This window comes from Platalea leucorodia (genome assembly GCF_965183815.1).
Source record: "Platalea leucorodia genome assembly, chromosome: 6".
NCBI lineage: Eukaryota > Metazoa > Chordata > Aves > Pelecaniformes > Threskiornithidae > Platalea > Platalea leucorodia.
In genome coordinates, this window is record NC_138828.1 from 33,456,710 (window position 1) to 33,469,503 (window position 12,794).

Below are 12,794 nucleotides of genomic sequence, written 5' to 3' on the forward strand. Positions count from 1 at the left end.
CTGTGCTGTGTCTGTCTAGCAAAAGGAGATGAAATACAGGAGGGTTAAGGGAGTCATAGAAATTGAATGACTCTGTGGTTTTATGATATTCGTATGAAAATAAAACTGGGCTGGATCGTCACTTGATGTAAATTGTCCTAGGGACATGGTACAGTTTATATCAGCTGAGGTGCTATTTCTCTTATTTGTCTAACATATGTGCCGTATGTAATAAAATTCAAAATCGCAGTGATGAGTTTTTCACTCACCCACTTCTCTTATTATACAGATAAAGTGTGGCTTTTTTTCCTTCACATCCTTATGACAGTCTGTGTTGCTGAGCAGATATTGATAGAGAGCTGTAAGGCCTCACAACAACTTTGCAAGAAGACTTCTGTTCCTACACTTCTTCCTTTCTATCTGTAAGCATAACATTGACCAGCGTTACTTGTACCCTGACAGGTCTGATTGTCCGAGAGGTAAGCATTGAGATTTCCCGCCAGCAAGTCGAGGAGCTCTTCGGGCCCGAAGATTACTGGTGCCAGTGCGTTGCCTGGAGCTCTGCAGGCACCACCAAGAGCCGGAAAGCCTACGTCCGCATTGCATGTGAGTGTCTTTACTCTGCATGTTGAGTCGGTGGTGTTTGGGTGAGATGAAGTGCAGTTTGTGCCGTTAGGGAGAGAGATTTTGTTTCCAACAAGTTACGCTTTGTACTTTCTGCAGTTATTGATGCATACTAAAATTAAGGCCTTCAGAAACATTCGTAAGAATTTCGGTTTATCCTGTTCTTAAGAGCAAAATCTCATTCTTCACCTTTGTGTGGGGGGAAAGCATCAAAAACAATATTTCTTGAGTACAGCAGTTACATGTCTCAAGAAAAGTGTCTGAAGCTAATGATAAGGGTTATTACTGAAGAAAGCTATGAAATGAGGTGACAGCCGTTCCTTTCACAGAATCACAGAATGGTTGAGGCAGGAAGGGACCTCTGGTCGTCATCTGGTCCAACCCTGCTGCTCAAGCAGGGCCACCGAGAGCCAGTTGCCCAGGACTGATTCCAGGCGGCTTTTTAATATCTCCAAGGAGGGAGACCCCACAACCTCCCTGGGCAGCCTGCGCCAGTCCTCGGTCACCCTGACAGTGAAAAAGTGTTCCCTGCTGTGCAGAGGGAACCTCCTGTGTTTCAGTGTGTGCCCATTGCCTCTGGTCCTGGCACTGGGCACCAGCGAAAAGAGCCTGGCTCCCTCCTCGTTACAGCCCCCCTTCAGGTATTTGTACACATGGATGAGATCCCCCTGAGCCTTCTCTCTGTGCTGAACAGTCCCAGCTCTCTCAGCCTTTCCTTGCAGGAAAGATGGTAGTCATCTTTGTGGCCCTTTGCTGAACTCTCTCCAGTATGTCCATGTCTCTCTTGTACTGAGGAGCCCAGAACTGGACCCACTGCTCCAGGTGTGGCCTCACCAGTGCTGAATACAGGGCAAGGATCACCTCCCTCATCCTGCTGGCAATACTTTTTCTCTAATGCAGCTCAGGATACCATTTGCCTTCTTTGCAGCAAGGGCCCATTGCTGACACATGGTCCACTTGGTGTCCACCAGAACCCCCAGGTACTTTTCTGCAAAGCTGAAAATAGATATCTCTGCAATCATATAATAAAGCTGCTGTTCCTTAACAAAGAAGAAAGTGTGTGTTTAGCGTATCATGTAATCAGATTGGTAATAGGAGATTGACAGTGATCATCTCAACCCTAATATTTCATCATTGTTATTCATGGCTACTAACCTCAGTATTTATTTTGAACCATTCCCAGCTTAGACCCCAAGAACACAGGGCAACCAGTTCCCTGAAAACAGACCTTCATTTGACTGTGCAAATATTTAATATTCATTAATTTTCAAAGAGGTGCTTTTCTTTGTAATAGAGTAGTCATGCTGGGAACTCCCATTTCTCTTTCACACAATGAAATCCTGATTTGTATAATGGGAACACAATATATCATCCGGAATTGTATCTCTTCCACTGTTTTCACCTCAGCAAAAACACATTTTGTGAGAAGAGGTCCTTAGAAGCTGGGTTTGCAGCATACTTATATTTCCTGCACTGTGCCTAACAATTTATAACGAGAGAAGAGAACTCTTCCAGCCAAATAAAGCTTTTCACAGACATGCTAGAGAAAGGACTCTCTGTCATTTAAAACTCTCCATTTAGAGCTTGATTCTCCTTTTGTTCTTGCGAAAGTATTATGGGGTTAAATACTTGAAGAGGAGTTACCTTCTGTGTAAATATACAGGTACAGATCTAGGAGGTGCAATTTAAATAGCCATTTTTGAATGCTTTTAGTCCAAGTAACTGACTGGAAGTAGAGGACCTGTATGTTTGAGTTCAGGACTAACCTCAGAGAAGAATTTCCCCAGGGTTAAGGGGAATTAAAATTATTGTACAGACAGTCTTCCTGCAAAATCAGAAACACCATTACATATGTGCATAGTGCTTTCCCATGGCAGGAAACTTTGCAAGACTTTGAGGATTCTCTTTTTCTGCACTGAAACAAAAGAGAGCAATTTCAGTTGCTTTTTTTTTCTTCTAAGCAGTCAGCACTTCAGAGAGGCTTAGCACTGTTTGAACAGATTTTTTAGATTATGACTCCTAAGTTAACTCATTAAGTAGATTTTCATGTCCTGCCAGTTAGCCCTTGACAGATGGCCATTAAATTAACGCAGTTTAGAAGTCTGAGTGTATTTTACTTGATGGTTAAGTAACTTTTGTATACTGCCATACTCATGCACTTAATTTCTATATAACACATAATCATTGTAAGTGTATGCAAGTTATTTTATATGAATTGACATTTCCTCCCAGGTGTCCAAATTTCTGTTGAAGGCACTCATAATATAAAGTTTGCTTCTTTTTCTTACCATATTTTGGAGAGAGAGGAACAATCAGTTCAGTGATTTTTCTAGAGTCTTGGTGGGTTTTTTTAAAACAGTCTAATTAAATAAATTCCAGGGAGTTTTATGTACCTGCAACTGAAAGGTGGCTTTGTATTTCAGTGAAGTGTTTTTAACCTCTTGTTCCTGAATTTGGGGTTCTTGGGCAGCTGTGACACAGACAAATCAGTTAGACTCCTTGGGATTAAGGGCTGAAGAGTTAGGCCTTCAAACTGCAGATTTTCAGACAGCAGCAAAAGTACATTCTCTGCAAAATCGTCCATTTCCAATTTCACAGATTTCTATAAATTTCTCGGGTAACTCAGGACTATTTTTTTAGGAACTCAGACATATGATGTGGGGTATATGCCTTACTTTGTGATGTCATTTGATCTACAAGATCCCTATTTCAAACTGTTGACTCAGATATACCGATACTTGTCTATATTCACAGCCTTGACTTCAGCGGATTGAATCTGTAGTGGCAATACAATAGTTTCCTATCTAAACTTTAAACACAGCTGGTAAGTCTTCTGATGGCTACACGATGTTCCATGAGTCTGGGATGCAAGGTAGGGTCCATGCAGTATTTATTAATCTAGAAAATCAAGGATCTCCAAAATTTAAGAGGGGCAGAAGAGTCCACGCTCTGCAGCTCTGTAGTTGCATGTTTGTCACCAATGCAGTCTTCACTTTTAATTGGTACAAAAAGTGAGCACTGACACCTTTGGGAAAGGTGAGAGGTAAATGGAGGACGTAAAGTCCTCTGCTTAAGTCATATTATTATTTATTTTAATATCTGAACCTGGTGATTTCATCTCGACAGGTACAACTGTAACATAACTAGCCATACCTAGCACATTAAGAAAAGCTTCTCTCCTCCCTCTCCCTCTTTCTCTCCTCCTCCTCATCCTCTGTCTCCTTCTCCTCCTTCTTTTCTCCTTCGTTTTCTCTCTTTTCTCCCTTATGCCCACCAGTCTTATTCTGGAATTATTGTGTCCTCTCAAGGGCTGGAGCTGCACTCTATTAAAACAAACAAAAAAAATAGCATTCAACATCTCTGTTCACTGAGCGTGTAATAGAATTAACTGAAAAGTAATTTGAAAGTGTGAAAAATGTGCATCCTGGAAAAGCGGCTTGTATTTGTTTAATGCAGGGTCAGGCATGTGTCAGAAAGTACATAACAACCTAGTCAATGAAAGTTCTCTGTGAAAATCAATTGCAACATTGCTCCAGCCAAAAGCTTCAGTTATTCAGGAAGGGAGTAATCTATAAATATGGAGTGAAGATGCTGCTGGTTTTCAAAGGCTGCCCATGCTAGCAATATAAACAGGAAAAGAGTCTGAGTCCAAAGCCAACATCCTGGCTTCTCTAAGTGTTCAGGGCATTTAGCGGCATCTCACCATTGCACTCTTGGATGACGAGTATGCTAGGAAATCACTCCTTTCTGTGCAAGCTGTTTCTGAAAAGGAGGAGAAACAATAGGTGATAGAAACATCATTATTTTCAGCTTTTTTCCTATTTCATGGTATTCATCTTCCTGAGGCGTTGGTCCCCCCATGAGAACGGAGCTGAGCATTTCGTCTTCTTAAAACAGCAGATTTGTTGGGATTAATTTTCACTTTGCCATTCTAGATATCTCAGTAACCAACAAAGTAGGGACACCTAATGTATATCTTGGTGGAGCTGGAAAGATAATTTTCTGAGATATTGGCCTATGAAAGTGCTAAAATGTATTTCCTATTTATTCACACATTTCTTATTTATTCTAGGCACATCTTATCAGGAGCACTAGGAGTCACTAATATGTTTTGATACAGTTTTTCTGCTCAATTAAAAAGACGTTACTTTTGTGGAGGAAGGAAGGAGGGGGTTTGGGTAGCTTTATCTTTGGTTGAAAAAAACCCAAGCCCAATATAAAGTTTTAATGTGAATTTTATGTAACAAGACTGATGTCATTGAACAGATAAAACCTAGCAGGGCAAAATTCCTGTTAAAAGGATGAATGAGGCCTGAGCCTGTGTAATGGAGAGTAGAGTTAAACCCACTGGAAAATACATCTGATATTGATAAAGACTGAACAATAGCTGCAGGATTTGACCTAATTTTTAGATAAGATAATAAAGAGGTGGCTAAGACAAATTGCTCTGAGCCCATGTGCATAAAGCAGCCTCACTGTTCATTTGCTCCAGTTTGGTGTTGATGTAGCCTCACTGACTTCATGATGTTAACCCAGGCTGTCCTTGAGAAAATACAGTAAGAATATAAGCCATAAATCAGCTGCCTGATTTTGGATTTGTTGAAAACCTATAAGAAAATAGTAGCTTTCTCTATAATTTCTGTTACCTGATCTTTTTTGGTGTCATGAATGTGGATATTATCTTCCTTTATTCATTGTCTAAAATCAGAATTAAAAAAAATCATTTTAAAAATCCCTGATGTAGTAAGGGACGGTGCTTGTTAATCTTTTGTATAATTTGATATTAGTTTCCTATGTACTTATGTAAGAGCCTTTTTCTCCCCAGATATTTTTTGAAAGGAATGTAGCTTATATATGCATGTCAGATACTGTATACTGATAAGATAAATGCAGTACAGAAAAGTAGACTAGTTCACTTGATGGTTTATCTCTACTTACAAGGGGTGTGCAGTTGTACAAAGAAGCAGATATGAAAAAAAAAAAATTGCATTTTCTTTACTGACACTCGTTATCTCACCTGTTAGTACTGGGGCCCATGCTCCATGTTACACTGCTGCAGTGCCTTTCTTCCCTCTCTTCACACACCTAATCCAAGCAGTGCTGTGAGGACATCCTCCTGTAGCCACCAAAGTATTAGAGCACATTGCAATAGATAGATACAAAGTTGGGTGGATGTCAAGATAAGGAGAGAGAGCTGGGAAGGACATCACTTGAAAATTTTAATAGGAAGGTACGTCCGGGATATGCAGTATTAAAAAATAACCCAAAAATGTGTTTTGTGCACTTGGATAGGTGTATATGAGAGTTAGCAGAGATAGGACCTTAATTTCTTCCTTGAGTACCATTTAAGTTGCTACTAATTGATATCTGCTGCTTGTAGTTAATAAAGAGGTAACTGAGGCACATGGTCTTGAGCTGAGATTACTGAAGAGAGAACCACAGATCACAGAAAGGGCAGCAGAGACGTTAACTGGGCATTTAACATATTTGATACTGCCACTCTGCTTTTGCTCCTGACAGGCATGTTTCTGTACCGCTTCCCGAGGTAGCAGGCATGACCGATTCCCAAAGTTAAGGACACAGTTGCAACAGTAATAAATACAAATCACATTGCTTTGTAATAAAGAGCTAAGACTTTATAAATTAAGATGGACTTGACTTCACTGTTAGCGCTGCTTAAAAAACAAAAAGAAACCTCTTAACTGAATTTATATGAATTTAATCCCTCAGTAGGAGCCTTGAGAATATCCTACCTATGCTGTCATGCCTAAGAAATGATCATCTTTCAGTAGAGTCTGCTTAGTGCCTGATGGTGAAACATAGATGCAGTCAGAAAGTTAACAAAATTTTTTGTATATTTGGTAGTGACCAGACAGCTGTGTGAGTCAGATTAGTGTATCAGAAGAGCAACAACAACGAAATACCACGTTTATACAAATTATTTTCTGTTTTAGTGTTTCAGTGTGTTGTAAATTCAATTCTATATATGAATTGCAGTGTACACCTGGTATGTCTAATGTCTATCTTTAGTACCTTTAGTATATCTGTCATCTAAAAAGACACCTGTTGAGGTTAGGTCATTTGAACTTTACATTTAGATTTATTTGAAAAACAAGAACTTTGGATTTCATCTTCAATCATCAAATAAGATAATGAATAGAATTAAGTTTGTAAGTTAGTTTGCAAGTTAAGCTTACAAAGAAAAACGAGAAATATCGGGCTATCAAGTAAAAATATAAGAGGAGGAGTACAGTGTGATCGATGCACACCTGGGAACCCGTCTGCTCAGTGAATTCTGATAAAGTTTGCTTGCTTGTATTTTTTACGGTTGTATCAATATCAAATATGTTGAGTGGGTTGTTCTTCGTTATAAGCATAGCCCACATGGAAGCTGTGTTGCAAAAGAGTGTTTTGTCTTACCAGCACCTGGCTGCACTAGTTTAGAGGGAGGGGAAAAAATGTTTTTTCTGTAGACATGCAGGCGGTGAGTCTCCGAGGAGTCGTCAGGATGCAGTGTTATCCCCAGCTGGCTGAAGATGCCCTCGGCAGAATCAGGGGCTGGCAGGTGTGCACCTCCCATTTGCTCAGGCTGTAAATACATAGGGAATAAAAGAGGAGAGAAGGTCCTGGGCTCAGGCAAAGCATCTTGCAGATTTTAGCCTGGCAAGCAAAGGGTGTTCCTCACCTCATTCCACACCTCAGGTTAGTGGATGTAGCAGCCTGCATCCCTGAAACATGTGCACTTCCAACAAGTCTGCTTCAGTCCCCATCCGCTGCTCGGCTGTGAAAGCGGATGCTGCTTCTTGGCTGCGTGGGATGGCAGCCTGAGGCCTTGCTCCCTGGGCTACTGGAGGGCTACGGACGAGCGCAGCCCCAGCCGCGGGCTGCCAGGCGTCTGTGGAAAGGGGGAAGCTCCGCCATCCCTGATATTCTTCTCCAGGCTGAGAAGGTGGCTGGGGCAGCCTCGTGGTGCCGTGGCATTTGTCTTTAGGGCTGGCCAAATGTGAAACAGCCCCTCCAGAGAAGGAAAGAGTGGCACAGAGTTGTGTATTGAGCATAAAGACAGGGTTTCGAGGTGTTGACTTATCTCCTCTGTCCGCGGCTCCAGCCACTGATGCTTGGGCCGGCTGAGAGCACAACCCGGTCTGGCTGCGATCTCATCCCATGAGCAGCAGCGCACTGAAGGAGGGCAGGAGGCTTTGATCAACACCCAGCCTGCGGCCGATGCAGCAGGGGACTCTGCAGGGCGAGGCGCCACACTTGGCAAAGCAATTGATAGAGGTTTCAGAGGGATCCCCTGGGTTACAGTCTGGTGACACTCCTGTGACTGTCTCAGTGGAAATCTGGTTTGATCTAATTAACAACAGAGAGCTGGAACCACACAACGACAAAATGAAAAAGAAAAGGAGTTTTTTGTACCTAACCTTTCCATTACTTACCCACCAGTGTGATTGATCTCCGCACAAAGGTCATAGACTCAGCTGTGAACAGAAAAGAGAGGCCAAAGTATGCCTGATAGCACATGGTTTCTTACCTTTAGAATTGCAATTCAGTCTCTAATGCCTTTTTTGCAGAAAAAGGTGTCTCTTAACTCCACCTGCATTGTGGAAAGTGATAGAAGAGGAACAGGCCAGTTTGACAATACTAGTCACATTTCTCTAACTCGGCATCAGTCATCCAAGTTTGGGAATAAATACAGTGAGATGTGTTTTCACAAGCATGTGGGTCCTCTATCATTTTGTAGAACATCAGTGGCATATTCCCACTCTTCTTCCACAATTATTCTTCTGTTTGGGTATTTCTTATTAGGCTACGTAAAATTAAACCAGCATTGAACCTTGCCTCTTGAGAACACTTTCAATGGTAGGAGGTAGACTTGAAGTGGAGAGCTTGGCTACCTATTCGTCCTCTAATAATGGTTAAAATAATACCAAGCCATATCCCTTTTTTTCCTATTGTTTTAATTGCATTTTTTGCTTATGACATGTTTGGTTTTATATGGATGCCTGTATATACTTACCCATATAAAGCAAGTTATCTTATATATATGGAAATATGTATTACTTGTGAAGGTCTTTTCACATTCTTAAAACCTTCTCTGAAAGCATAAACCAAACATACTTCTCTCAATGAGCATAGTTAATATGAAAGTTGGATAGAAAATAATGCGGTTTTTCTTTTTGTGCTCTTAAAGCTTGCTCATTTTTTGAATTGTTTGTTATAGAAGGGAAGTTGCTGTTGGAGTTACTAGAAGGAGCACAGAGCCTTTAAGGTCTACCAAGGGCAGAAATCCATCTTGCCCTGACAGTAATGCTGCATTGTTCTGTTTGTTTCTGGTTTACATCTAATTCCTGGCTGACAAGTGTCCGTTTTTCATGCTCATTCATTAGTCACCCTTGCATTAGCACTGCCTTGAAGGCGTCTGGTCTGCCTCTTATCACGTTTCTCAGAAATGATAAAAGATATCCTTAAAGTTTTACCCACCCACCCATCACGGTAAAATCCAGAAGAGCAAAGAGATAAAATACGTTTGATTAAAAAAAAGAATAGGGTCATTCTTTGCTCTTTCTTAGAAGTTGGCAGGTAGAAAAGGAAGTGGGGAAATGCCATGAGTTCCTGTAGAAATTATTACTTTCAGGAGGTGAAAATGCAACTTCTGAGTGGTTTGTAAGCTAAAAATGCATTAAACGTAAAAGGAAGTCATTTAGCAGTGCATCAAAGTTAAGATCTAATGCCCCTCTCCCCAAAAAGCATAGCAATTCAGCAATAAACCTAACAATACGGTGTACACTGAGATTCTGATTTCCCATTATACTATTTCAGTTTTATGCTTGTAGAAATTCTCTCATTTCAATGCAGCTCTGAATGCAGCCATCTGTCCTTACCAGAGAGGGTTGTGCAGGAGTATTTCAGGAGTCTTGGAGGAAAGTCTCATCTTAAGTATGCTGTAAATGTGCTGCGATATATGCCACAAGAGCCCCCTTTGAATTTACTAAGACTATACATTAGTAAAGAAAATAGAGTCTGGCTCAAGGTGGCAGACCAGAATTTTAATTCTTCTCCTTGGTTTATTTTATGAAGACAGCCTTGAAGGGAAGTTAGAGGCAGGGGAAAGTGCCTGATGGGGGTGCAGGCTGTCCCCTGAGCCTGGCGGTGACATCCCTACCTGCAGCTGGGTGAAATACGTGAGAGAGCTGGTGAGAAAAACAAGACGGACCCTTCAGCATCGCGGCCCACCAGGGCTCGCTCCACTCCGGAAGAGATGGGCTGTGGCAGCAATATTGCCTGTATAAGGAGAGGAAGAGCATTGCTAACACAGACAATAATCGGGGATTATTCTACATTACCAAAATAGTAATGGAAGGAAAGTGCAACTGCCTTTCTCTTGTGTCTCTCCCTTTTGAAGGTGAGGGTAGAGAAGGCTCTCTCTCAGCGTCACATTAACAGGGCTGCTGCCGACCCGAGGCTTTAATAATTCACACTGCCTCTTCACAGACAAAGAGGTCCTGACCCAGAATGGATCAAGTGTTTTATTGTTTTGCTTTTTCAGGCATATTTTCTGAAGATTGTTAAAACTTTTCTTTTTTTTTTTGTTTTAAATGGGATGTATTTCATTTGTCTTTTACCATTCTCTGGGAAAATGTATCCCTTCTGTCCTTGCTTGCAAGCAATTGTAACTTATATGACACTCTGAAAAAGTGAAAAATGATATTGAAAATACTCTGCTTGGAAAAGGTCTAAAGTCCCTCAGTACATTAGCAAGCTCACCCACTCCCGATCGACAGTGTGAAGTTGCCATGATGACTATAATTGTTAAATGGCAAAGGAAGCTGGAGATTGAAGAATTATAAGGAAGTTGTTAGCGAGGGCCATAGAAAAATTTCAAAACCCAGTGCTGTCCCAGCAGGGTGTTTCATGATAGTTAGAGCAGGTGACGAAGTTGTCCAGGCCCTCCGCTTCTTCATCAGTTAAAAACCCACCTTGTTAACTTGTTTGTCTGTTACAACCAGCAAACCTTATGCTTGGTTAGGTAAAACCTGCCCTGCACAGCTGCCATCTGTAGATATTTGTAGGTGGCATGGCTGCAGCGGGAGGTGATGGGTAGTTCTTGTGGGATAAAGCTGGGAACACGTGGGAGGAAGCCAACAGAATAGTGTATAAGAGCTCCCAATCTTGTAAATAAACAATTATGTACTTTTTTATCCCCCCCCCCCCCCCCCAAATTAGCATCATTTATTCAATAGTATCTAATGGCTCCTTTGAGAACATTACCGTCTATTATGTCAAGGCCCCTACTTAGTGTATTTTTAGTTTGCGGATCATTGACCTACTCGAATCCAACGGCGCCGTTAAAGCATCCGCACACAGCAAGACTCCGCAGGTGGGGGGCAGCCAGGGGAGCCGGGGTCCCGCAGGGTTCGTCTCACCTGCCGCAGCCCCACTGCAATGGTTCCTAGGGAAAAGGGGGTGTTCATACCTAGCAACTCCAGCTGTTGATAATAAAGAGGATAAAGTGAGATTTTTTACTGTTATTACACATTTCTAGACTAATGCTATTTACTTTTGTATGCAATAAAATTTGTTTTTTTTTTTTTAAAGGCAAGTGCTTTATGAGAGGTGATTATTGTGCACATGAGGCTGTGGAGAACCTCAGAGCTCTATTATGTTTCAGGAAGGTAGGCAGGACAGTAAATCAACGTGTCAAGGAAAAAACTCAGATTATTATCTATCTAATCTGCCTCTGCTGTCTTCATCCCTCCATATCTGAACACCTGAAAGCTGTTATTAATGTACTATTTATTACTGTGCTTATATGCTTCTATTACCGGCATGGTAACTTTCTCATTTATCCTCAGCCATGATATTAGAGCATGATACATCTGTTATAATTGTCTGCACCGTGCACGTATGCATACCTGTTAGAGGCACTAAGTTGTACCTGATGTGGAGGTAATTCTTTTCCTTTGCAAACACCTGTGCAACCAGCAATAATACGATCATATGGGTACTGCTAGCAATATAACCTGGGTTATTTGCTATCTAAAGCAAACTGCATTAACCTGGCATTATGTGTGTCCAGGATACATACGAAGCCCACGGGATGTGTGAGGAGCCTGGGCCAAAGGGAGGGTGTTGTGTCCTGAGAAGCCCACTCCTGAAAGAGCTGCTCATCTCTATGTTTAACATGCAGAAGTACAGCAAGCCAAAACTCAGCATTTTGTCCTTGGAACAACTCCCACCCACAGGGCACCTGGAGGGTTTTGGTTTTACTCAAATTGAAGCGTACAACCCAAATGTCCCCTGGTCAGCCTGTCAGAGAGGGTGGCATGAAGCTGGTGGGCTGGTGATGGTGGAGCTGGCAACACGACGGGAGCTACGTACAGGCGGCAGAGACTGACCTAATCTTGCTGGTTGTCTTGCTGTGGTTGCTCTCACATGAACGAGCCTTGCTGACCTGGAATAACTCCAATGTGACAAGGGTGCCGACAGGCACAGTCTGGTGAAGCTTGTCATGTCATCCTAAGAAATGATCACTTCCAGCTGTTTGCTCCTCCTCTTTGCCATACGTTGTCCGGTGTTGTAGGTTAAAGCCCCCTTCATCAACAACTGAGGTTAAAATGGTGGATTTTGTAGTGAGGTAGCTGTGACATTGGCATGTGCTTCCTTTTGACAGAGGGTAACCCCCAAACAGACAGACAGCTGGAGGCAGTAATTTCTTATATTGCCACAGTAAGATCTACCAAAGCTTATCTTTCTGTGCCCTAAACTGTGGCCATAAATCCTGTCCCATCAGAAGGGCTCTCAGCATCCCTGCCCTGTGTGCCAGAGGGAGCAGGAATGCCAGTGGTGGGGAGGGAGTGGGGTTTGGGGTCGCTCCGCTCGTGCCTGCGGTGCAGGGGAAGAACAGAGATGCCTCAGTTTCACTAGGGAAATGCATGGGTTTAAGGACATTAGAAGTTTACCACGTTATCAGCTTAAGATAAAATCAGCATCTCCAGCTATGACAGGATTGATATTTAATTCCAGGTAGTTGAACAACCACATTTTCCTGATATAGGCTAAGAGACAGAGGTCTCGTGCTATCTAAAGGCGAGTTTCAGAGGAGCTGATTGTGGTGGCAGACACCCTCCAGGTTTTGCCTTTTGGTAGTGCTGATGCAGTTCCTTGTGGGGTCAGCTGTAAATCAGATC

The 12,794-nt window shown here is 42.1% G+C and overlaps 1 protein-coding gene across 2 annotated transcripts in view; it reads left to right on the top strand.

Annotated features, from left to right (window-relative positions):
- Positions 1-12,794, top strand: part of UNC5C (unc-5 netrin receptor C) — a gene marked incomplete at both ends in the record, with an annotated part of 264,769 nt that overhangs the window by 188,583 nt on the left and 63,392 nt on the right. For both annotated transcript variants that reach the window (XM_082315446.1, XM_082315447.1), the window contains one exon: positions 442-585. In XM_082315446.1, the coding sequence (XP_082171572.1) occupies positions 442-585 (144 nt within the window). The remainder of the gene's footprint in view (positions 1-441; positions 586-12,794) is intronic.